The following is a 27,373-nucleotide window of genomic DNA, read 5'->3' as shown; positions in this document are numbered from 1 at the left end:
AGTGGTTAAGAATCTGCCTGACAATGCAAGGGACACGGGTTCGGGTCCTGGTCCAGGAAGATCCCACATGCCGCGGAGCAACTAGGCCCATGCGCCACAATTACTGTCTGCGCTCTAGAGTCCATGAACCACAACTACTGAGCCCATGCGCTACAACTACTAAAGGCCACGCGCCTAGAGCCTGTGCTCCACAACAAGAGAAGCCACTGCAATGAGAAGCCCACGCACCACAACAAAGAGTAGCCCCTGCTCGCCACAACTACAGAAAGCCCGCGCGCAGCAACAAAGACCCAACGCAGCCAAAAATTAAATAAATAAATAAATTTATTTTTAAAAAAAGAATGTATGTAGTTATATGTATGTGTCTATACACACACGTACATATATATGTATAGAATTTATATACATAGTCTCTATACATCTATATACATCTATCTATAGATATACACCTACATTCAGCTTTACATATATGTACATCTATACATATATATGTATAAATATAGATACATCTACATCTATAGATAGAGGTATATGGATGTATAGAGAATGTATATAGATTATACATAGTATAGGAGTCTACTCTTATGAACGTGTCTCTGCTATTACCTAATTTGAAAGCAACCAAATTTATAGGTACACTGAAAAGACCTTTGATTTCTCAAGGTATTTCATTTGAAAAAAAATCACTGATTTTTATTCTGGAGTTCCCTTATATGTAAATCAGACTTAAAAAATTTGCGCAGCAAGTCTTTTCCCGCACTTTACCGGAAAGAGTATATAAATTCCTGGATTATACAAAACAGAATGACAGACTTTAGGTTATGTAAAATATAAACAATATGGCAATCATCAGCCATGTTTACTTCCTTACTATGTATTAAACAAACAAAAACTTACCAGTCTCAGAAGTCCTTACAGAGAGTAAAGAAGATAACTGATTGCCATGACCAAATCTGGTATATGACCTTACAGAAATGTTATAGAGGGTGTAAGGTTTTAAGTCTCTTAAAATTATGTTTGTTGTTGAGGTGTTCTTCATGAATAAGGCATCTATATTTTTATAGAGCACTTCATAAGCAACAATAATCCCACTGGGTTTCTCAGGTGGTGACCACTTCAAACTTATTTCACTAGCAGTAACATCAATAACTTCAACATCTTGAGGTGATGATTCTGGTTCTGTAGGGAAAAAAACCAAAACTTTAAATACATGTTATTTTTTCATGCTTATTACTTCAGACACTAAAGGCAGCATGAGGTAGATGGCAATAAGCATGCAACACCATTTGTTTCTTTTTATTAAAACTGCACCCGATACTCTTACCATCTTCTGGAGTTCTCACAAAGATGTCATTTGCTTCGGACAAAGAACTTTCTCCAACACTGGTTGAGGCAGCCACTCTCATTTTATATTTTGTATATTTCTTTAACCCTATAAGGACAACAGGCAATTTGTTTAAAGTCCTTAAAATAATATTCTTGTATTAGTGCCATTTAACACAGGACTAGTGAAAATAACTTATTCGGGAGACTGGTTCTCTAAATCAGCCTCCTTATAATCCCAATCTCCCAAACTTCCTTGAGATGAGAGCCTTTCCATCTTGATGACGTTTTAGTTTTTTCCTAAAATATTAAGGCAATCATCTGAGGCTGAAGAAATCATTTTTGGCACACTGCAAGGAGTACAGTTGATTTGGCACAAACACCGTGTCAGCTCAATTACTTCAGCTGATTGTCACATACAATCAGTCAAGCCATCAATACTGAGTTATTTTGATGTACCAGGCATAAAATCCCCTAGGTTAAGAGTATATTCTTAGGATACCTGTTATCTGATGACTTTATTTGCAGACAAATATAGTTAAAGGAAAACACATCTAATCAAGTAATTTCTGCAAGTATTTTTCAAGATATCCATGGGAGCATAGCACAACAAAATCTGGAATGATGCAACACGTGCCCTGCTGTGTTTAACGGCATAGAGAGATGTGTATTTTCCATCAGAAAAAGAATGTCGAAACAAAACTTTGTTCTACCTGTTATGAGAAAGCTGTTATCTATAGTAGTCATCTGGAATGCTCTGTTTGTATCCAGTTCCATTGCATAAATTGTATAATGAGTTATTTTTCCATTAGGATATTCTGGAGGATCCCAATATAACAAAATAGATGAAGAACTAATATTTTTATAGTTTATAACTTGAATGGAGCTTGGCACTTGAGAAGAAGAGTGAACAATTAATATGAATGAAAAGAAAAGTATTACAGTGTACAAGAGAAATATTTGCAGGTAATTATTTCAAAGGAAATACATTCTTACCTTGCTCACGTGTCCTAACATTGAGAACCGTTGGTGGTCCTTCTCCCATGATGGTGAAAGCAGATACACTAATCATGTGCTCAGTGAAAGGTACAAGTCTCCTGATAACGTAAGACAGCTGTTCAGCAGCAATGTCAGCGATATACTGGTTCCTTGAAGTTCCTATTTGAAATCAGTTTTTAAAAAATGTTTGGCTTTGTGATCAAGATCATTCTTGCTCACACAGTGAAATTTGAAACCCAATTTCACATTATTCATTAATCTCTCCATGTAATCCTTTATATGAAAGGTAGATATATAATTAATAATAAATATGCCAAATATACCCCAACAATATACATAAATAGTTTGTGATCATAATATAGTTTTGCTAGTTGTTATACACTATCCCAGAACAAGAGATTAGTGTTTTGAGAAAATATAACTTTCTAAAAAAGACAGGCTAGGAGTTTTTTCTGAGAAGACCATTAGGCAATAATATCAAATTTAAATATTATAAGTCAATGCTGTGTTATAATTTGAAAATCATAGAAATAAGGTTTTATTTGGACTCAAAATTCACCACACATTTGCTAAATCCATTAGTGATTTAAAGCAAGCATGCTTATAAAACTGCCACATAAATATGTCTGGACAAGGATTTCAGAAAATGTTAGTTTTTTTAGTTTTTTAGAACTTGCGCTTACAATGTTAATTAGCATTTAGGCCAAACAAAGTATTTAAGGAAACATCTACATCAGAAATCATGGGCCTCTTAATTTTTAGTGTCTTCTAAAATTTAAGTCTTCTTTGCTCAGGAAAAACAGATCAATGAATGAAATAAACATATATAAAATGCAATGTGATACTTCTGCCTAATTCCATCATCAACAAAATAATATAACACTTTTAATTTGGAAACAAATCAGAGAAAAAACAGTAAGAAAAAATTTTTTTCTCACTTAGCATTTTAGAAAAACCAGAGAGATCAATTTAGATTTGTGTCTTCTAACCAAGTATTTTTAATTCGCTATATATGACATTCTCTTTTTAGAGACAATAAGATCCATTGACCCTGAAGAGCAAGTGTATACACTAATGACATCACCACATCATTGGGGTCACCTACACCTGTTTATCACCCCATGCACTAGAGTTGTAACTTTCTGACCTATTTACCTTCAGTGACATTTGAAAACCTATTAGTCAAAAACTGCAGAGAGTGTGAGGCCTGTAAATGATTTGAAGATATGTTAATCCCTTCCCATCACACCTGCTTTGGCAACTGTAATAACTGATTGTCTATGCAGCTTGGCTAGAGACTCTAGGGTGCTACTTTCTCTCCGAGGAAGGTCAGATGGGTTAGGAGGGGCCAGCTCCTGCCTGTGTGGCATTTCCATTTGCTGTATGAGGTTATCCGACAGTTAAAGAAGAAAAAATCTGACTCCAGCACATGGACCATTAATAATTGGGTTGAACTCCCAGCTAAGGTTCATATCTGTGCTAGCTAGTACTGGTGGTTTAAATACATTTCACAGAACAACAACAACAAAAATGTACCTACCAACTGTTGAAGCTCTGCTCCTCACAGGAAAGTTATTATGTGGACGACTGTTATACATAGCTGAAGCAATCGAGTACAGGTCAGAAGACATCTCTGCTGAACCCTCAAATAATCCTGCCATTGACTCTACTATGTTCACAGTTTCTGGAGCCATGGGGTCTTTTATATACTGCAATTGAAAATAGATATTTACAAAGACTGCTCGTGACAGTTAAGTTTAATAATGGCTTCACTCAAGGACTAGTTTCAAAACCTAGTAATTCTGGAATCATGTTTTTTTTTAAATAATATTATTTCCATGACTGCTGTCTCTTTCACATTCCAAGATTTCATTCTGAAGCTACTAAAATCCTGCATCATTGTACCCATTGTGATCAATTCCGTATCTTAAGAGACCAATACTGTATTGTGGGAAAAAGGAGAGAATTCATTTCTGACTTAAGTTAGCTTCTTTATGGTAAAATTAGACATCCTCATGCAAAGGTTTCATGACTAAAATATTTTAACTGCTCACCTCCCAAAAATAAGTGTTCTAGGCTTACTGCTTTATTAATATGTGTTTTGCTTTGCCATCTATATGTCCTCATTTGTATACGAGGTGTGAGCAGCCTGCATGCCTGGGTAGATACACGTCACTAATAATCGTTTAATCTGTCATCGAGAGAAGTTACAGACATGAACAAAATTACATGGCAATAATTTTCAGAGTTCAAGGCAGACCTATCCAAGGCTCTGGATTTAAGGAATATTTTGGGTAACTGTGATTGTTCCTAGATGCCATAGTGTATCTCACAAGTGTCGAGTTCACCAAAGTGGCAAATAATGAAGTGAAAACAAAATATCAGGAGCAGATTACAGATATACACGGTAGAGTTTTATGTTGGGACAACAAGAGGACTCTCTCCTTTCTTTCCCACATAGCATAACGGATTAAAAGAGAATGAGAAAATTTGAATATGGTCTAGGTTTCAGATGGTACCAAGACAATAACAGTAATTGTGTCAATTGTGGTAATGGAATTATTGAATAAATTAAAATGTCCATGTTTTGTAGGAATCCATACTTAGGCACGTAAGACCAAAAAGATATGAAGTCTGGAATTTATTTCAAAATAGCCGGCATCAACAGCAACAACAACGAGAGACAGCTGGGGCAAGAATGGCAGCATGATGCTAATTACTGAATCCAGGTGATGGGTTAATGGGGACACATTTTATAATACTCTTTTTTTCTCCATTTATACCAGTTCAAAATTTTCCAAAATGAAATAGTTTGGGGAAAAAAAGAAACTGTTGCAAGAACTACTCTCTTTTTGTCAATTCCTTTTCAAGTTCAGTTTCAAAACTCACTCCAAACCCTTTTTTTAAAAAAAGAAAATTATTCTATTCCTTCTCAATTCCCTGCTCTCGTACCCTCAGAATTTGTAATTAATTCATAGTATAGGTTTTATTTATTTATAAAATTTTGGTACACCTGTGTTTTAATTATCTTACATGTTTTGGGATTGTGTTTACTCCGAGAGCCAAAAACGGGCTTTTAATTCCTTATTAACATAAAGCACTTAGTATTGTTAAAAAAGTAGTAGAACTCAGGAAAAATATCGGGATGGCAAGAAATTTTAAGGCAGTTTACTTATTTAACTAGCTACAAAGACAGCTCATTTAAATATTAACTTTTCTGAAAAATAAAAAAATGGAGAAAAGATGCAAGGATATCTCTAGTTCTCCAAATGATATTTATAAAATAAAATTATCTAAATCTTGTTACATCTTTAGCCAGAAAAGTATTGTGATAAAAAGTAGGGAGACACCAATAAGATTTACTCTAAGAATATTGTGATAAAGCACTCTGGATAAGGAACCCTATATGGAACAAACTAAAGCTCTTCCATCTTTCAAGGCACACTTCAGCTCTCTCTTCACTGGGAAATCAGAGAAGGCATGAATCACAAACACATAATTCAGAGATGCTCTGGTAGTCCAGTCAATAGTTTAATGCCTGAACCACACAGCTGTTTCCACTATCAATCAGCCACCCTTTGAGAATCCAGTGTACAAAGCACTATAAAGGGTACGACGGGGTAATACAAAGAATTTCCCCTGAACTATGATTTTGCATTAAATCTCTCATATTTTATACCAATGTCAGATAAGCTTTTGAGAGTTAAACCATCGTACCCTATCAATTAACTAAGTTAAGCATCTCTGTTGACAAACTGCTGTTTCAGCCTAAGAGCTGACCTGAGTTAATTCTATCTGAATTTTCCCAAATTCATTGGAAAGACCCTCCCTAACTACAAATGATTTGAACATTGGTTTTGTAAAAACCCAGAATGTTACTAATTATCACCAAGTGTGCCATATTGTGAATATTTCCCACACTTTGCCTCTCTAAAAAGGTATTAAGTATTAGGTTTTTCAAAGGATGAAAAAGAAATAATTTTAAGAGCAAAAATGATGGGAAAGAACCAGAACTTAAGAGAGTAATGAGAAGGGGCTGAGAAGTAGGAGTGGAAATGAGGGATACAGAAGGGAATAAAGGCCCATCACAACTCCCAAAAGCTTGGACTCATTGAGTTAGCCCAGCATCCTCAACCTCAGCAGTAATAACATTCTGTGTTGGATAATTTTTTGTTATAGGGAGCTGTCCCGGGCATTGTAGGAAGTTTAGCAGCATCCCTGGTCCCTACCCACTAGAAGCATCTTCCCAGCAGTGACAGTGAAAGCTGTCTTCAGAGATTGCCAAATGTCTCCTGGAGAGCAAAAGTGCCCCTGGTTGAGGACAACTGACTTAGGGGATGTCACAATTCATCAACATGAAAAGCTTCTCATATGCTACTTAGGAATCTTCAGAATTTATGTGACAGAATTAGAAGTCTTCAGAGTTAAGTTCCTAATCCACCTGAATAAACCAACCTGAGTCTACATGTAACAGTCTTCATCATAACTAATGTGATTTAAAAAAAAAAACATGAAAAAAACTCTAGTACATCTATCAACTTCCACTCACTAGAAGTCTGCTCAATTGAATTAATGAAAATTTTGACTTATTCTTAAGAAATGCTTCTCTATTTTATTATAAACTATAACATGATTTGTACTATTATCAACCAGTGGTAAAAAGAAGTTTACAATTAGCATATGTTTGGAAACCTTCTAATGGATACTATATCATTCTGCACATTATTTGGGTGATAAATCCTTAAGACTTGATTCTATTTATGTTCCTAATAATCAATGAAGTAAACTTGTCTCAAGCATTCCTTAACTACCTTCAAGTCGTGTCCTCAGCCTCAATCTGAAGCAACTGTCCAAGCATTTAGCTGGCTTTCTTCTCATACTCATCACTGACAAACACTGATATACTTGAGAAATAGGTTGGATGAAAGGATGTATCTATACAAATCTCAGAAATTTGTAACACTACATAGCAAAGCAGTGTCTTTGGGGATAAAATGTCCCAGGGTTCGAGTAGAATAACAAGTACAGGATGAGATTTTAGTGTGAAATTCAGCTAGAGAGCAATCCATGGAGAGATGACTTCAGGGATTTTCTAACTTTTGTCTCGGCAGAATGAGTCTCCCAAAGAAATTAATTTTATTCTTTGCATTGACAGAAGTAGAAAGTTTACACAAAAGGAGAAAATAATTCTGCTCAATTTGGCTCTAGTCAAACTACATATGGAATATTGTGTTCAGCTGAGAAAGAGGCTCATTGACAAATTGGAAAATATACACAGAAGAGTTATCAATAATATGAAGGATCTGGAAACCATGACTGATGAGAAACTGAGGATGTTAAGCCTTAGGGAAGCCATGACCATTATCTTCAAATGATAAAAAGTTAAATCACTGTGTACTGTTATTACTACTGCAGAGACTAACATTTAAAGCTACTCTGTGTCAAGTACAGTGCTAAATACTTTTTCCCATGTGATATCACTTCATTATAACCTAAAGGGAAAGATATTATTATCTCCATTTTACAGTCATCTGTTCAAGTTCACAAAGCTAGTCATAGCAGAGGTGGGATTGGAACACATTTTCCTGGTTGCAAATCCCAAACTCAAAGTCATTATAAGCTACTGTGTGGGTCTATAGAGGAGAGATGGGACAAACTGCTAAACATTAGTGGACGAATATTTCAGTCCAAAACAGTTAAAGAACAGGGTAGTTTCTTATTTATCTATGTATATTCTGGACCTATCACAGTGCCTAGAACTTTATAGTTACCTAATAAATGCATGTCTGAGACCATAAGGAAGCATGGTTTAAAGCTTATAGAACAGGAGCTGCTTTTGTAGTAGTTGATACCCTATTGTCAGAGTTGATCAAATATTTTACCAGAGACTGGATTCCCAATCATTTATTAGGTATGTTATAGATGACATTCATATATAAGCTTGGAAGTTGAAATAACAGTCCTCAAACCCTGAGATTAAATTTTCTAATGTATTTCTTCAAATATGTTTTTAAATATCGAGAGTAAAATCTTATATGTGTTTCAGCATGCTTAAATAACCTCTGTTTATTAAGAAACAAACAACTCATGAGAGGTCACTGGAAAAAATTTCAATAAGGATGATGAGATCAGGTCAAGCCTAGCATAGGATGATTATATTTTAATACTTTTTTTAAAGTGTCATCATCATGATATATGCACATGGCTAAAAATGCAAGAGGTGATGAAGGATTTACAATGGAAATACTTCCCTGTCTGTACTTTTCCAGTGGCAAGTCTTACACTCCAGAAGCAACACTTTTTTTTTGAGATGTTGAAATCAATCGTTTATTTTAATTGAGATATAACTGACATATAACATCATATTACTTTCAAGTGTACAACATAATGATTCAATATTTGTATATTTGTTGGAAGCAACACCTTTAATCATTTCTGTTTTCAGTTCTTATGGCGTTACTTCTAAAATCACTAGATAGCATGCTTATACTGCTCTGTTAAGGCTCACTTACTTTAGACAGTATCAACTGACTTTCTGCTATGACAGGAAAGCTAGATTACTTAAATAGATGCATATTCCCATTCCCAGTCCATTCTCATTTTTTATTTAGTTACTTTTTTAGTTTAAGTAATATACTTAAATCTGGAAGGATTATTCTCATAGACACGTGAAACACAAAACAGTGGAGAGACTACAGTGGATAGCCTCTCTCGTGATCCCTCCACTATCCCTACCTCCTGTTGTTCATGCTTTTGTATAATCCCTTCCTCTTGGGTGGGAACTGTGGTTTGCATCTAACCCATGGAATAAGGTGAAGGTCATGCGATGTCACTCTCACAGTTATATTATACAGACTCTCCTCGCTGGCTTGATGAGGTAAATGGCCACGTTGGGAAAGTTTTGTAGCAAGAAAATGTGGGGGATCCCCATGAGCTAGAGCTAAGGGTAGTCTCTAGTCAAAGGGCCAGCAAGAATCCAAGGCCCTCAGTACGACAATCAAAAGGAAATGAAATCTGCCAAAATTCTACATGAGCCTAGAAGTAGATTCTTCCCCAGTCAAGGCTCCAGATGAGAACACAGGACAGTAAGCCACTTAATTGCAGCTGTATGAGACCCTAAGTAGGGAACCCATCTAAGCTGTCTGGATTCCTGACCTACAGAAATTGTAAGATGATAAATGTGAGTTGTTTTAAGCTTGTGGCAAATTGTTATACAACAATGGAAAACTAACATAGTAAGCTAACAAAAATAGTCCAGGCAAGAGACTATTCAATCCTGAGCTGGGGTGGGGACACAGGAATGGAAATATAGAGGTATGAAGGTCACACTGTGGAGGCAGAAATAACTGGCCTTAACATTGAGTGGCTATTAAATGCTAAGTATAACCAAAGTCAGAGATAATTCCAAGGTTTCAAGCCCTCATGAAGAGAGGATAATGGTACCATTAACCAAAAAGAGAGACATCAGGCATATAAAAATGCCATGAAAGCCTTCCAAATGCTTAGACAATGACCTTCAGATCGGAGATCTGTGGTGTGCCCAGTCCAAGGGGTTAGGAATTCTAAGCCTGTTATTTAGTATCTGGGTTTCAAGTCAGCCTCTCTCCAGGCCTTGTTCTTGACCACTAAAACTATTAATTGCCTTTACAGACTTTCTTCTTGTGTCCTGTGGGAAACTTTATATGCCCCCATCACTGTCCCAGAACCTCTGTCTAGTACCTCTTCTTCATTCCAACTTCACCTCCTCCTTCCAATCAAGAACCAAGTCCTGTTATCCCAAAAAGGATGCTTGTTTTGTTTTGTTCTGTTTTATGAGTTTAAATGTGATGAGCCCTGGCAGAACTTCACCACAAATGATTTGAATTAGGGATGCAGAGTGTCAGAGAGAAAAATCATCACGGAAAACAAGGCAAAAGAGTCATGAAAATAGGAAGCAGTGATTGAAACTGTGCGGTTATCAAAAAAAAAAGTGTAATGACATGGCTGAAAACAGAACTCTCTGCAATACCCTTATAATGAGGAAGTTAGAAAATTGAAAAGAGCTTTTTTATTTTATTCATTTTTCATTGCACAAGGTCAAAATTTTTGCATAGTCACAGTATATGAAAGTGGAGCAAGTATTAGGGAGAAAATGGTTGTATCAAAAGCTGGAGAGTAGGAGGCAAACGAATGGATTTTGGAGGAGACAGGGAAGATGAGGACAGCTAAAACTATATTACCACCTTATCTGACACTTAGGAGGCCACTGGTGACTTCTAACAAGATTTCAAGGATTTAAACAATTCTTGAGACAGGGTGTGGAGGCTATACTCTGAGAAGTTGAAGAGTGAATAGAAGAGTCCTTATCCTACATCAAGGTCAAGGAAGAGGATAATAAATGAATACACTAAGCCAGAGGTTTTATCTGTTATCTCCTTTATTCCTCATCATATAAGGTGGGTATATAAGCTCTGCTTTAAAAATAAGGGCAGCAAGTCTCCAAAAGTTGAATTGACCAAGGTCATAGATCTAGAAAAGGGCAGAGGCCGGTCTAGGACCCTGGTTCATTTGGATTTAGAGCCTCTGCCATGTGTCTCCCCACATCAACCTCTTGAAAGGTGAACGCAAACACCAATCACATGGGGAAGCAGAAATATCAATAAAGCGCCTGATCTAATGAAGAAAGATACAATCACAGAAATAAAGAGAAGTATAATGTCTCCTTTTATTGAGACCTAAGAAAACTAATATTGAGTCCCAATGAGGGTGAAAGGTCCAGTGCCATGATTAACAATTACAACAGGTCACAATTATTTAGCACCAAACTTACCATATGCCAGGTATAGTTCTAAGCTCTTTACACACATTAATCCACTAAACCTTCATTAACAATCCTGTGTTATAGGAACTCTTATAGTCCCTATCTTAGAGAAGAGGAAACTGAAGTTCAGAGAGGTCAAGCCTACTTTCTCAAGGTTAAACCATCACTACGGGCAAAACCAAGGTTTAAACCCAAGCATATTTTCTCCTAGGCCCAAGCACCTAACCTCTCTGCTGTACAGCCCAGTAAGTGACCAAATTAGGATATAAGCCCAGATTTGTACAGTACCAAAGCTCATGTTCTCTCTACTATGTCACAGAGACTGCAGATCATATAGATATAGGCAGAATCACAAAGAAGTCATTCCAGAATCTCTTAGTTTCAAGAGAAAAAGAGGTGTGGCTTGCCATTCAGTAGATGTCATTACAAGTGAGAGACCTGTCACCCAGTCCTAAAATAGTGAAGTATCTAATTTAAGGCCTTCTCAGCAGGAGCAGAGGATTAAGCTTTTGCCCTCTGCCTGAGTTGTCAACTAAAGTATCAGAGAAATCATAACTCAACATTTTTGCACAGAGGAATGGAGTCAACATTGGATTAAAATTTAACCCTGGGCCAGAGATGTCAAACCACTTGGAGTAATAAGTCCTGGGTGGCCAGAATGCATTAAGCACATAGTGAGGTCAACTTTCAGGTAGGTGTCAGAAATGGAGGAGAGCTGGGACTAGAAATAGAATAGATAATATATGTGGAGATAGGAAAAAACAGTGATTCTGGACCAAAGGAGTGGAACCTAATTACTGAATAACCATCAGGTAGTACCTCCAAGGTACAGAGATTGCTACACTCACTGGTCCCAAGTATATTTAATTTTTGTGAGCCCCAGGAGCCACCAATATCTGGATACAACTAGTCTGCAGCCTTAGAGGGAACTCCCAGGTGAACAGCTGGCTGGATGAGGTGAATGAAGACAGTGAAGGAAAATCACTGCTTCCAAACAGAAACAAAGGGGGAAAAAAGACTCCTGGTGTGAACAGAAACAAACATCGTCCTCTTATTTTATATCTATGAAATGATTTCATCTCTTTTATTTATTTGATTTCTTAAATCAAATGTATATTGTTTGTTTGTTTTTATATGAGGCAGCTTTGAGAAATTTGGCTTCCTAAGTAGGTCAAATCATTTGTCAACAACAGCTACTAAAATTACTGTGCCTTCCTTTGGCAACTATTCCAAATTACAAGCACAACCTTAGAAGGAGTACTTAAATCATAACAGGAGTTTCCAAACAATTCATTAACTTAATTACCATAATAATATTCACTTATGGAAGTACCTTTAGTCCCGCTTAATTGCTCAATTAACATTTTTCATTGCTGAAAAAGAATAATAGCATTTAATAATATATGTCCTAAAATGAAATATGATGAGCTAGATTATCGACATAGCCTAAATTTACTTCATTTTGTACTTTGAAGCTCATCAAATATTTTACGTTTGCATGTTGGCAAATCTTCCAAGTTATCAGGGTCAAAACCAAGTAGAAAGGGCTCACCAAGATTAAGAAATTAAAGTGCAATACCTCATCTTTTCCTGTGAGCAGAGTATTTTCCAATGTTACTCCTGTCTCAGAAACTAATACTTTCACTCGATATTGGTTAATGATTCCATTTGGTTGTTGTGGTTTCTTCCAAGTAATGCTTATTTCTGTGGCTTCTACTTCTGCAACTTGCAAATCAAATACTGTACCTGGAACTAAAAAAAGAGAATAAGAAAAGGGAAATTTAAAAATACATTCTCAAATTTTTTAAAATTCCCTTAATTCTTAGTTCACGATTGAAGATATATAAGCAATTCTATTAGAAAACAGACTAAAACAATTTGCTAATTTATTAATAATTAAATTTGCATCTGATCGTTTAAAATATACAGATATTTAAAGTTAAATTTCTACACGTTGTTCTCAAAATGTACACAAGAAACAGAATAACATGGAATAATTTTCCCAAATCAAAATGTCACAACATTTGTTCGAAACAAATTAATTAATAAAAATAACTTCCCAGGGAAAGTTGTTGATGACTGATGAATGCCCAGTAGAAATCCTGAAGACTTTACAAAAATTACAACATACCAAAAGATAATATCCAGAATACCGTGAATGAAATTACATGTAGTTGGTAAAAATCAATTAGGCAAATTTTAATTCATTACATTAAATTGTTTGAAGAGTTGATTGATATTTTCCTGCTGATTTTACAAATTAATTATGTGAATCTCAAATTTCAGATGCCCTCACTCTTTGCAATAGTAAAGAAAAAGAGAAAAACTGACAATTGGTTTAAGATAAAGCAAGAAGTACTTAAATTCTAGTTAGAAAGTCATCAAGTGGTAATCATTTTGTAATGTATAAAAGTATAAAATCACTAAATAAATAAATGAATAAATGAATGAATGTATCTATGTATGTCACCAAAAGCAAACTCTAGGAAACCTCCCAGGGCCACAGGAGTAATGAACCAAGAGTAAACCTGCTCTGGCCACTTGTCCACTTTCTGTCTATAGTTCACTGTATGACTATAAATAACCAATTCACCCCTCCACCTTTAGTTTCCCTATCTATAAAATGGGTGTGATTAAAACTTTCCTATCACTATACAAAGTTAGGAACAAATTCAAAAGACTTTATAATATGTTGGTTCAAGAAAGAGAAAATGAGATGTAAAAATATTGTCCTTTATGATTAGGACGTGGTCACACATTAAATTCATTTCCCTAATTTCCCTGTTTCCCTAAGCTGAGATATTTCACAGTAGTACAGGTTTATCAAATTCCAGTTAGAAGAAAGACATATTAGGGGTATAATACAAATGAAGAATGACTCTGTTCTCCTTTAAGATAATAAAAAGGAATTGAAAATTAATGTCACAACTCCTATAAATATTATTATAATTAATGAACCTAATTATGCTTAAGTTAACCATGTAGTAAGCTCCTGTAACCATGTAGTATTTTATCCAGTAGATTAAGAGTTGGGTTTTTTTTTTTTTTTGTCTCTATGAAGTAATCAGTAAAAAAAAAAAATCTCCCTGGATATTATAACAATGTAAATATTTCTTAATGTTTGTTGACTAGTTAATGGCTAGATGGATGAATTCTGGACTAAGAGCATATCTGATTACTGCAGTCAAATTTCCAGTGTCCAGTATGGGTAAAACCTGTGCTCAAAACTGAAATAAACATAACATGGGTATACCTATAATTTGCCAATTATTTGCATCTCCTTTTCTAAAAACATTTTGGTATATCTCTATATAGAAGGATAACTCTTTAGATTGATTTCCCCAAAGGTGTTCTAATCTGAAGGAAAAATAGTTTGACCTTTGAAAGACTGAGGAAGAGTTCTAGGCTAGAACCCTACAATCACTGATTGATTCATTCATCATTCAACAGACTGAGGACTCATCATACAGTCACTGTTCTAGGCGCTTGAGGATAGAGGAAGGAATAAAACAGATAAAATCCTTTGCATAGGTCACCTCTTACATGTTTTATTTCATTAACATACACTGTTGCTAAAGCTTATGTTTCTATCATCATATATGTCAATATACATTTTTCAAGAGTAGAGGACCTTTCTAATTAACCATGTAGTATGAGAACAACACAGCTATTTAAATAGCAAAACTCCAATTCCACCTTTCTTTGACATTTTATTTTGGGGGCGCTATGTAGACAAACTCTCAGTATTGCATAACATAAATCAAAGAAGAGACCTGGCACTTTTCCATCTAATTTGAACTCATGTAGAATCTTAACTGAAAAAGCCAGTTTAATAACTACATTGATCAGAATAGTCAGATAACTAAACCCTGCCTACTATAAAGTAAGTGAAATGGTCAGTCCCATGTGATATAACATAATAATGTAGTAGGATACCAAACATTACCCAGTACAGCAGTATATTTAAAATGTACTGTCTCTTATTCTGTTAGCCAAACCTAAAAATAGTAGCAGACACTGTTTCTCTATCTTTTGATTTATACTTTTCAATATAACTTAGTAAGTATTGCCCCCATGACACTAATGCCTAAAGTTACAATCCAACTTTAAGTGGTTCTATGTTACCCTAAAAATGTACCCCAAACTTGTGAAGAATGATTCTAAGGCTGTCTCTTTTTTTTATGAAAGAAGAAAAAGCTTAGGGGATAAAGGAAATGGAGTAGACAGCATTGTATCTTGTCTTTAGAAAGATACTTGATATGTTACACCACAAATTCTTACGGGGAAACCAGAGAAGTGTGGATTAGATCAAACTTCTTTAATATTGATACCAAATTAACTAAAGAAAATCAAACACACAAAGCAATTATTCATGGTTCAGCATCAATTCTGAAGGTGTTGTCCATGGGGATGACCTAAGAATCATTCTCAAGTCAATACATCTATAAATTTTACTAAGAAATGGGAAACAGAGTACACATATGATTGGTAAAAATATATTCCAAATGATTTGGAGTTTGCAAATGAAAAATTCTTAGAAAAAAATAAAATGGAGACAAATGGCACTGGGGTAGAGAAAATACATTAAAATAAGTCTGCCATTATCTAGCAAATTAGACTTCCATTAGAAGTGACTTTTGCAAAAATCTACTGAAAAATAAAAGTCATGGAGAATCGTGAAAAACACAAAGTTCAGAGTTTCTCAGTGATCTCCCTACAAAGATGTTGCTACTATTTGCAGAAAGTAGCAAATTGAAACTACTAAGGACAAATGTCTTCACTTCCATAGTTTATTTATGGGGGAATAAATATGGATTTCAATACTTTGTTTGCTTTTAAGAAATGATGTTAACCTCCTTAAAAGATACTTGACACTAGTGGCAGGGAAGTTTTAGGGGATATTGAAGCAACAGAATTTACTTAAGTTTCTTTAATCCCGATACAAATAATAAGAAAATTCTGTTGCTTATGTTATATTCAGCAGATTACCTCATTTTGGAATAGGCAACTATGATGTTTTATAACATTAGAGATTATTAAATTATCATTTTTTCCCAAAACCATCTCTTCTTCATGCCTACGTAGAAATCTGCTCAGTAAAATATTAACGGATATGTAGAAACATTATGAAATACATAGGATAACTGCTTTAACAACATCATGTTGATTTTCTTTGATAATCAAAGTAGACCATGGACCATATGATTCTCAGTATTAGAGAAATCAGCCCCATTAAAATGTGATAGCACATATTTTCTATAAGAAAGCAATTCAATATTTTTCTATGAATATCTGGAGATTTGTTAGAACCTCAGTTGTTTTAAAGTATATTAATTTAAAAGCTGGTCCTAATTAATTTTTTAAATAGACTATAGACTACTTTTAAATATGGAGAAAAAAATAAATTGAGTAACTTTAATTAGAATACAAAGAACCCTGTTGTATTAATGAATAAAAAGAATAATCTAAAACTAAGGTATAAATTTTAATTGAAAGTATATAGTTCTAATGAGTTATTAGATTGTTCTCATATAGTCTAAAGATTCCTTTATGGCAAAGTTTTAATTAGTGGGACCAGGATTAATTAGTGTTGTCAGAGTCTACATTCACTGCATTTGCCCCAGCATTCCACTGAAACTCCCTGAGAACTCCATGGAGAAGCAGGCATGCAGAGGTAAGAACTGTGCCACACCTGCCCTTAGAGAAACCCACCTGTTGCCAGTGGGTTCTCCTGAAAGCCACCTGGATGTGGTCTACATGGTGAGTAGTTCAGGAGGCAGTAGGATAAAACTCAGGATACACTGCTCATTACACAGGGCAAGTAGAGCCATCTATTCAAAATAACTTGGTGTGAAAAATAACCCATGTGAAATATGTTGAACAATGTCCTTAAAATTCTACTTATTATTTTGTCAATAAAAAGTACAGATATAAAGAAAGGGAAATAAATGCTTAAACGATATCCCAAATAAACAAAATGGCACTGTATGTGGCAATGTATTATCTATTTCCCTATTTTGGTCAGATGCTGTAGGCCAAGAATGATGACAATAAAACAATAATCTTAAATTGTGGATTCAGTTTAGGAGCACCAAAATCGGCTTGGCTTGAAAGAAGACTGAATTTATTTAATTGCATAACATGAGAATAGAAATTGGTCAGTTGGGTTGGTTGAGAAAAGACCAAATTCAAGGGCTCTAAGTCTGACGAAGGCCAGATTGCTCTGTGGTATTTGACAACCATCCATAAATCTGTCTAGATTTCTTGAAAATGCTTAAGAGCAGGTTTAGGTGGAGGTGGGAGAAATTTCAGGTCTAATGGAGAAGACATACAATGCTAAGACTCTTCTGATAGAAATACAATGGAAAAAGTTTTGATATGAAAAAATGAGAACATTTTGTTAATGAGCGTACCTCTCTTTTTTAACCTGTGTATTGAAACTGTATACACATTAGAATTTTCATTTGAAATCGATGTAACATAATTTTTACGTTCTTTCAATAGCAAAATATTATCAAGGGTTGTTCTTTGAAATGGGGGAGAAGTACAAAATTCCCTAATAGTTGCTGCCCTCTCATGGTGAAACACTTGAATGATTTATCTGATGAAGGTATGCCCAGCCTCATGTGTATGCACGTGCGTGTGTGCACACTGTGTACTTAATTCACAAGTTACTGTATGTTAGCTATCACACAAACAAAATCTGAAAACTTTTCAAGTGTTAGTGTGACTGTAAAAAAATTATTGTATTCTCCTAAATAATTACAATATCTAAATAGAAATGAAGGCATTGAGCAAGTTTGGTGTGGGCCCAGAAAACAGGTTGTGAAATGGCACGGTAACATTTTTTTAAACACTACAGTTTGCCTTAGACTGTGACGTTTAATATATACAAATAAAAAATTTCTTCAGGAGAAACTTTTTAAAATAATTTCAGTATATTCTGGTAAATTTATATTATGCACCTTCCAGAAATCCTCACTTCCTTAGAATATTCTTTTGATTATAAACATACTTTGTTATAGGTATTGTGGGATACATGGATTTCTCTGAACGTTATTCTGTGGGAAGATAGAGTCAACATTAAATAATGTGGTTTAAACCATGTTAAATGTGTTCATTTGTTTAAGTATTCTTGAGATTTTGCCAGTACTATTCATTGTGAATTATGCAGGCTGATACTGCATGTAATGTTTCCTATGATGTTTACTTGATCTTTGGTCCCTCTTATTATGAAGCATGCTATGGGTTTAGTGTTCTAAGGAACACATGTTCAGAATGTACTAGGTAGTAATCTGATAAGGAAATAACATGAATTAGGTAAATATCAACGAAATAGCTTCTAATACAATGTTTAACCGATGCAAGAAAATTCTCATTAACACACTAGAGGAGGCGTTCTTACCTCCTGGAGGAGTGAACACTGAAATATTTGACCTGGGTCCAATCCCTGCACTGGTTTCAGCCGCAACACACACGTCATACTTTGTAAATGGTGTTAGATTAGCGAATGCAAACTTAAGGTCTTTTGTGCTATTATCCAAAATCTGACCTGCAAAAAGCAAAAGATAATTGTGGATTATTTACTCCTCAAGCATGTAATCATTCTTACATTTAAGTATAGAGCAATTAAAGTGTTAACATATGCACTAACATTCACTATTACAATTTTAAAAGTGAATATAGGGCTTCCCTGGTGGTGCAGTGGTTGAGAATCTGCCTGCCAATGCTGGGGACATGGGTTCGAGCCCTGGTCTGGGAAGATCCCACATGCCGCGGAGCAACTAGGCCCGTGAGCCACAACTACTGAGCCTGCGCGTCTGGAGCCTGTGCTCCGCAACAAGAGAGGCCGCGACAGTAAAAGGCCCGCGCACCGCGATGAAGAGTGGCCCCCGCTTGCCGCAACTAGAGAAAGCCCTCGCACAGAAACGAAGACCCAACACAGCCAAAAATAAATTAAAAAAAAAAAAAAAAGTGAATATATCTTAAACATTTAGCTTAGTATCACACTGGTGTCAATTTATTTAAAATGGAAAAAAAATGAAAATCTTGCAGTACTTAAAATTACTTTTATATAAAGCCCTATTGAACCATAGTGTTATTTTTTGACATAGTTAAAATGAACACATCAGGGTTTTTTTTTTTTTAATTATTATTTATTTATTATTTTTTTTTTTTGGCTGTGTTGGGTCTTCGTTTCTGTGTGAGGGCTTCCTCTAGTTGCGGCAAGTGGGGACCACTCTTCATCGCGGTGCGCGGGCCTCTCACTATCGCGGCCTCTCTTGTTGCGGAGCACAGGCTCCAGACGCGCAGGCTCAGTAGTTGTGGCTCACGGGCCCAGTTGCTCCACGGCATGTGGGATCTTCCCAGACCAGGGCTCAAACCTGTGTCCCCTGCATTAGCAGGCAGATTCTCAACCACTGCACCACCAGGGAAGCCCACACATTAGATTTTACCAATATAAAAACAGTGACAGTGTTTGATACTCAAATTCATTCAATTAAAATGCTAAATATTCTCACTATCTTCTATAAAAAGATATATTTAGAAAATTTCTGTAGCTTAGCTTCTGAGCAAAATTTCTTAACTGGGCCATCATCAAAATTCCTTAAATCCTCAACTTTATCTCCGAATAGTCTTTTCCCCTTCTTGCTCTAACTGAAACCTAGCTCTCCCCTGAGACCACTGCTTCTGTTCCCTACAGCCACCCTGAGTGGTGGTGACTGATTTTTCCCCGCAGCCCTCAAGCGACTAGGCGGGCAGGTGTGGCATGTGTTCTCCTTGCTCCTCTTCGCTCTTAGACAATTCTAGCTCCTCCTTAGAAAAGCCCACAGCTTCAGCTCTCATGCAATCGGTGACATCCACTGACTCTCATTGTTGTAGTGATCTGTGGACCCCAGGGTCACTCACTCTCATTCTGGATGGTTTAGCTCCTGCTTCAATGGCATTTTCTTCAATGCTACCATCTTAATTTGTGGTGATTTCAATATCCTTAGAGATCATCCTTAAACTACTTCAAGCTCTCCTTAAATAATCTAGTCCTCCACCTGATCTCAGCCACTCCCTCACAGTCATAACAGACATCGCTATTACCAATAACTGCAAATCCTAAATTATCTCAATTTCATGCAGCTGTCTCTGACCACACTTCCTGTCTCCTGATCACTACTCTAGAAGCCAGAACCAACAATTCTTCGGGACCTCCAATCCATTGATCTTACCACCTACTTTATTTTGTTTGGTTCCTCACCACTTGATGTCTACTCTTTATCCAGCCTCAGTGTCACTGTCAGTAATAAACACTGCCTTACATAAGCCCTCTCTTGTTGAAGGGAACTGGAGAAAAACACAAATCCACTCTGACTGGTATCACTTTATTCATTACCGCACTTCAAATGAGCCCTAAATGGTACTCAGCACCTTACTTAACTTCAGTAGTACAGTCACTCTCTACTCTTCTAGATGAATATTTACACTTTTTCTTCCCAGTTGATTAACTGGAAAAATTAATCATTCAGAAGACATGTGCCACATACTCCCACCAACGCAAGTACCTATTTACAGCATCTGCACCCACAGACTCTGCCTTATAACCTGTTACAATGGATAAACCATCTGGATTCTTATCTCAAACCAATCCCTACATTTGAGCAAAAGATCTCATTTTCTGCCTACACAAAGATATCTTTCCAATAATTCCTGCCGTTCTTATATCATCAACATATCCTTTTTTTAATTTATTCCCATCAGCAAACAAACATGCTTTGTTTGTTCCCTCTGAAAAGAAAACCTGTCGATGCTGCTTACCCCTCACCCCCACTACCCACTTCCATTCACTGCTTCACTTTGCAGCAGAACTCAAGAGTCGTCCATTACCCACTGCTCCAATTCTCTTCTCCCATTCTCTCTTCAGTCTACTCCAAGCAGGCATTTACCCCACATACTCCATCATAACTGCTCTCGATAAGATCGCTAATGACTTCCAGGTTGCTAAATTCGATAGTTACTAAATACATTCTCTTGACTTACCAGCCTCACAGATACAAGAGTACTTTGTCAAAATTTTGTAAAATAGTACCGATAGAAAAGGTATGTTTGGGTATCCATGTGTGTCTATGTATTGAGGAGGGAGGGGGAAAAACAGACTACCATATCTTTAGGCCTGCAAATATTTCAGAATTTTAGGAGCATAAGGTACTCAGGGATGAGAAATAAAGTTTACTCATGTGTTTCATGATAGATTCCTAGAAGTTCCCAAATGAATAATTTGGATATTTGTCGATTTTTCCACTCTTCCAAATAAATGATAATATGTGAGTTTATGTTATTTCATTACTATCTGAAATAAACTTATTTCATAGAACCATAGAATGCAGATTATGAAAGAATTGTAGAGTTTACTTAATTAACTTATACTAATATAGTATTTGAACCTCTTAAAATATTCGACAAGTCGATGTCCAGCTCCTCCTTGTTCATAAAGATGGTGAACTCGCTACATTATGAAGTTGCCCATATTACTTTTAGAGAGCCCAATTATTAGAAATAGTCTCTTTCTTCTAAGCAGAAATCTGATTTAATATAACCGAAGCCCATTGTTCTTCATATATTTGCAATCAGAGTAAGTCAAGGTCCTCCTGTTCAAATATGTGAAGACATGTATCTCCTCTAATACTTCTCTTCTTGAGGGGTTATCCTTTGTTCTTTCAGCTCCTTGTCATGAAATATGGAACATGGACAATGTTTTACCCTCCTTATACTTATTTATGATTTTAAACAAAAAGTTCAAAGAGCCTCACTTCCTTATTACTTTTTTACTGTTTGCTTCAACTACAGGGTCTTTTAAAAACAGTTAAATACTTTTTAAAAGTTTGATCACAGTAACATATTTTATATAATTCTTACTCCAAAAGGTAAACACAAAACTAAGACTTACCTGATGGTCCATATAATTCAACTCTGTAACTAAATTTTCCTGTAACTGTAGTTGGTGGGTCCCATGAAACTGAAAAGGACTTCCCTGTAATGTTACCTGTTACAAAGTTTTGTGGTGGTCCTTCAGGCACTAAAATGATTACAGAAAAAAATGAATAAATAATAGATATATATTTAAAATTTAAAAGCACCTTATTAAATACACAAAATAAAACACAGAATCAGAGAAAAAATAAAAGGTCACACAGTAAAGTGTTTGTTTTTTCAACCTACAAAAAGAAAAGATAGGCTATAATTGAAGAATTTGAATAAGTGGTGGACCATTAGATAAACTCCTTATTTGCAACAATTACTATTTTTACTTAATGCTGTATATGATTGCACAGGGTGTTTTATTCCTATATAGCTCATTGTACACTTACATTGTCTTGAAGCATTTATACGTATTGCATTCAACAAGCACTGGGCATCTGGCTTGATAAAAGCTCTCCCTCTGGTGTACACAGGTGGAAGGGGCAAAGAAATAACTCAACCTTCAGAATCTGTTGGCAGTGATTTTACTTTTTATATCAATATCTGTATTTGGCTCTGAGAGGAAATTTATAACCTATATTCTAATGTAACATTGGTAACATATAAAAATAATAATGCTATTTAAAAATAGTCTTTTTCACAGATGTTTCTATATTTAAAAAAAAAAACTTTCTTTTAATTGAAATGAAACATTCCAAATATTTTTTAAAACAAAGTTCTTGTCTACCAAATTTCACTTTGTGTGACCTTCATGAAATTCTTTCTTTCTTTTTTTGTATGAAAAGAAGTAAGGACTATGGAAGAGGAAATGGTCTGATTCAAAGATGTTTAATTCAAGAAAAATCTTCAAATTTACATGTACTTAAATGACACCTATGTAATCAGAAAAAAATACTATGCTTAAGTGAAATTACCCTACAAGTAATAATTTCCAGTAGCCTTAAAAATCATCAATCTAACTGAATTTCTGATACTATATATTTAGTATGGCATTATGTAGTATGTTTAGATGTGTCTGTCTATATATATATATGTGTATATATGGATGCTAACATATTATAATTAAATATATAAATACCATACCTAGAAATATGTACTCTTAGAATTTAGTAGTAATAATAATATCTAATCATACTCATTTAGTACTAACACCATCTCCATAAGGAAGATACTATTACTGTCTCCATTTTTCACAAAAGGAAACTGAAATACAAAGAGGATACAGGTAGGTATTTTTTAACTACTGTTTTTATCTGATGCTGAATGTTAATCGCATGATATTTCTGCTACTGCAGGTGTTATCTCCACATCTGGCAATAGCAATATCAGTGAGAGAAGTCATCTACACATGACTATAGAAGATGAAGGACAGGATGATTACGAAAAATTGCTGGGGTCACAGAATGATAAAAGCTGATCTTAAGATCAAGGCTATTAGCTCAGGAGTCTCTTCTCTCAAATCTCCTTTCTCATTTTAGATGCTTATGTAAAAGAGTATTGGAATTGAAGATGCTCCAGAAGGGATACCTATTATCTGTTATTAGGGCAAAAAAAGTTACTGAAAGGGAAGGAAGGTTTTAACAAAAATATCTACATGAAAAAAATGAAAGGTTAGTCTATGAATAATTTAACTTCTTTTCCTACCAAAAAAAAAAAAAGAAAGAAAGAAACCATACCTGATTCTGGTGTTCTGACAATCGTACTATCAATATAACCTGCTTCAGTTGTAACAGCAGAAACTTCAAAAAGATACGTCGTATAAGGTTGCAAATGTGTCACTACAAAACTGATAGGTTCTTTCCACACAGAGCTAATCTTCCTCCCGGGCAACATGCTCGATGGGTAGGTGGTACGTGATGGAGGTGTCACCCTCCCGAGGGTTGGAGAAGGGCTGGTTGTACTCCATAAAAAGGATTCATTATTCTCCTAGTGAAAAAAATAAACATCAGTGGGAAAATAATGTGGTATCACTTGATGGCAATGATAAGGGTAATTCATTTTTTCTTTATACTACAAATATTATTCTTAATTTGTGTGTGTATGTGTATGATTGGGTAAGAGTTTAACAGATTCACTTACCCATTATAGCTACAGACAAATCTGCTAGATTTTAATTATACCCACTTACTGTCTAAAGTTATTCCATCAATACCATTGTCCACAGTTTTAGAACAGAATGTATTTACTGCATTCTTTACACCTTAATCTTTCTTATAAGTAGGATTTCATGTGGCTTTGAATAAAGGTATAACTATAGCAAAATCATTTTAAGAATTTTAAAAATTCATATTAAAAGTGCAAGAGCCAAAGAGATGAAATGTTTTCCCTATTGTGAAATTTCAAACATAATGTCGCTTTCTTACCGTTATGATCATTTTTTCTGCAACAGTATTCAAAAGACAAAACTCATAGAACATGTATTTGTGTGTATATGGGCACATGTGTATATGTGTTTATGTGTATTAGATATCTAAATTAAAAAAAAATTTTGTGACTTCTACAACTTAAAGCATTTAAAAGAAAAGTAATTTTGGTTGTTTTCTCATCAATAATATCACAAAGATAACCAATATTAACTTTAAAAAAGCATTATTAGAGACTTGGGGCAAGATGCCGGAAGAGTAAGACGCGGAGATCACCTTCCTTCCCACAGATACAGTAGAAATACATCTACACGTGGAACTGCTCCTACAGAACACCCACTGAACGCTGGCAGAAGACGTCAGACCTCCCAAAAGCTTTATTTTATTTTATTTTATCCTCTTTCTTTCTATTTTTTTCTCCCTTTTATTCTGAGCCGTGTGGATGAAAGGCTCTTGGTGCTCCAGCCAGGCATCAGGGCTGTGCCTCTGAGGTGGGAGAGCCAACTTCAGGACACTGGTCCACAAGAGACCTCCCAGCTCCACGTAATATCAAACGGCGAAAATCTCTCAGAGGTCTCCATCTCAACATCAAGACCCAGCTTCACTCAACGACCAGCAAGCTACAGTGCTGGACACCCTATGCCAAACAACTAGCAAGACACGAACACAGCCCCATCCATTAGCAGAGAGGCTGCCTAAAATCATAATAAGGCCACAGACACCCCAAAACACACCACCAGATGTGGACGTGCCCACCAGAAAGACCAGATCCAACCTCATCCACCAGAACACACGCACTAGTCCCCTCCACCAGGAAGCCTACACAACCCACTGAACCAACCTTAGACACTGGGGACAGATACCAAAAACAATGGGAACTACGAACCTGCAGCCTGTGAAAAGGAGACCCCAAACACAGTAAGATAAGCAAAATGAGAAGACAAAAAAACACACAGCAGGTGAAGGAGTAGGGTCAAAACACACCAGACCTAACAAATGAAGAGGAAATAGGCAGTCTACCTGAAAAAGAATTCAGAATAATGATAGTAAAGATGATCCAAAATCTTGGAAATAGAATAGACAAAATGCAAGAAACATTTAACAAGGATGTAGAAGAACTAAAGAGAAACCAAGCAACGATGAAAAACACAATAAATGAAATTAAAAATACTCTAGATGGGATCAATAGCAGAATAACTGAGGCAGAAGAAAGGATAAGTGACCTGGAAGATAAAATGGTGGAAATAACTACTGCAGAGCAGGATAAAGAAAAAAGAATGAAAAGAACTGAGGACAGTCTCAGAGACCTCTGGGACAACATTAAACGCACCAACATTCGAATTATAGGGGTCCCAGAAGAAGAAGAGAAAAAGAAAGGGACTGAGAAAATATTTGAAGAGATTATAGTTGAAAACTTCCCTAATATGGGAAAGGAAATAGTTAATCAAGTCCTGGAAGCACAGAGAGTCCCATACAGGATAAATCCAAGGAGAAACACGCCAAGACACATATTAATCAAACTATCAAAAATTAAATATAAAGAAAACATATTAAAAGCAGCAAGGGAAAAACAACAAATAACACACAAGGGAATCCCCATAAGGTTAACAGCTGATCTTTCAGCAGAAACTCTGCAAGCCAGAAGGGAGTGGCAGGATATACTTAAAGTCATGAAGGAGAAAAACCTACAACCAAGGTTACTCTACCCAGCAAGGATCTAATTCAGATTTGATGGAGAAATTAAAACCTTTACAGACATGCAAAAGCTGAGAGAGTTCAGCACCACCAAACCAGCTTTACAACAAATGCTAAAGGAACTTCTCTAGGCAAGAAACACAAGAGAAGGAAAACACCTACAATAACAAACACAAAATATTTAAGAAAATGGGAATAGGAACATACATATCAATAATTACCTTAAATGTAAATGGATTAAATGCTCCCACCAAAAGACACAGACTGGCTGAATGGATACAAAAACAAGACCCATATATATGCTGTCTACAAGAGACCCACTTCAGACCTAGAGACACATACAGACTGAAAGTGAGGGGATGGAAAAAGATATTCCATGCAAATGGAAATCAAAAGAAAGCTGGAGTAGCAATTTTCATATCAGACAAAATAGACTTTAAAATAAAGACTATTATAAGAGACAAAGAAGGATACTATATAATGATCAAGGGATCGATCCAAGAGGAAGGTATAACAATTGTAAATATTTATGCACCCAACATAGGAGCACCTCAATACATAAGGCAAATACTAACAGCCATAAAAGGGGAAGTCGACAGTAACACACTCATAGTAGGGGACTTTAACACCCCACTTTCACCAATGGACAGATCATCCAAAATGAAAATAAATAAGGAAACACAAGCTTTAAATGATACATTAAACAAGATGGATTTAATTGATATTTATAGGACATTCCACCCAAAAACAACAGAATACACATTTTTCTCAAGTGCTCATGGAACATTCTCCAGGATAGATCATATCTTGGGTCACAAATCAAGCCTTGGTAAATTTAAGAAAATTGAAATCGTATCAAGTATCTTTTCCGACCACAACGCTATGAGACTAGATATCAATTACAGGAAAAGACCTGTAAAAAATACAAACACATGGAGGCTACACAATACACTACTTAATAACGAAGTGATCACTGAAGAAATCAAAGGGGAAATCAAAAAATACTTAGAAACAAATGACAATGGAGACACGACGACCCAAAACCTATGGGATGCAGCAAAAGCTGTTCTAAGAGGGAAGTTTATAGCAATACAAGCCTACCTCAAGAAACAGGAAACATCTCGAATAAACAACCTAACATTGTACCTAAAGCAACTAGAGAAAAGAAGAGCAAAAAACCCCAAAGCTAGCAGAAGGAAAGAAATCATAAAGATCAGATCAGAAA

The 27,373-nt window shown here is 35.6% G+C and overlaps 1 protein-coding gene across 1 annotated transcript in view; it reads right to left on the bottom strand.

The window, feature by feature from the left end:
- Positions 1 to 27,373, bottom strand: part of PTPRQ (protein tyrosine phosphatase receptor type Q) — a 289,628-nt gene that overhangs the window by 178,292 nt on the left and 83,963 nt on the right. Inside the window, exons 24-32 of the mRNA XM_082350721.1 lie at positions 23,767 to 24,016; positions 22,059 to 22,187; positions 18,528 to 18,674; positions 12,702 to 12,874; positions 3,863 to 4,031; positions 2,320 to 2,481; positions 2,037 to 2,216; positions 1,325 to 1,432; positions 898 to 1,179 (exon numbers count right to left, since the gene is read on the bottom strand). Coding sequence (XP_082206847.1) covers positions 898 to 1,179; positions 1,325 to 1,432; positions 2,037 to 2,216; positions 2,320 to 2,481; positions 3,863 to 4,031; positions 12,702 to 12,874; positions 18,528 to 18,674; positions 22,059 to 22,187; positions 23,767 to 24,016 — 1,600 coding nt within the window. The remainder of the gene's footprint in view (positions 1 to 897; positions 1,180 to 1,324; positions 1,433 to 2,036; positions 2,217 to 2,319; positions 2,482 to 3,862; positions 4,032 to 12,701; positions 12,875 to 18,527; positions 18,675 to 22,058; positions 22,188 to 23,766; positions 24,017 to 27,373) is intronic.

The sequence above is a fragment of the Balaenoptera borealis genome (assembly GCF_965194805.1).
Source record: "Balaenoptera borealis genome assembly, chromosome: 13".
In the NCBI taxonomy this organism is placed as follows: Eukaryota; Metazoa; Chordata; class Mammalia; order Artiodactyla; family Balaenopteridae; genus Balaenoptera; species Balaenoptera borealis.
Note: the sequence above shows the minus strand (reverse complement) of the source record. Positions and strands in the feature narration are given on the sequence as shown.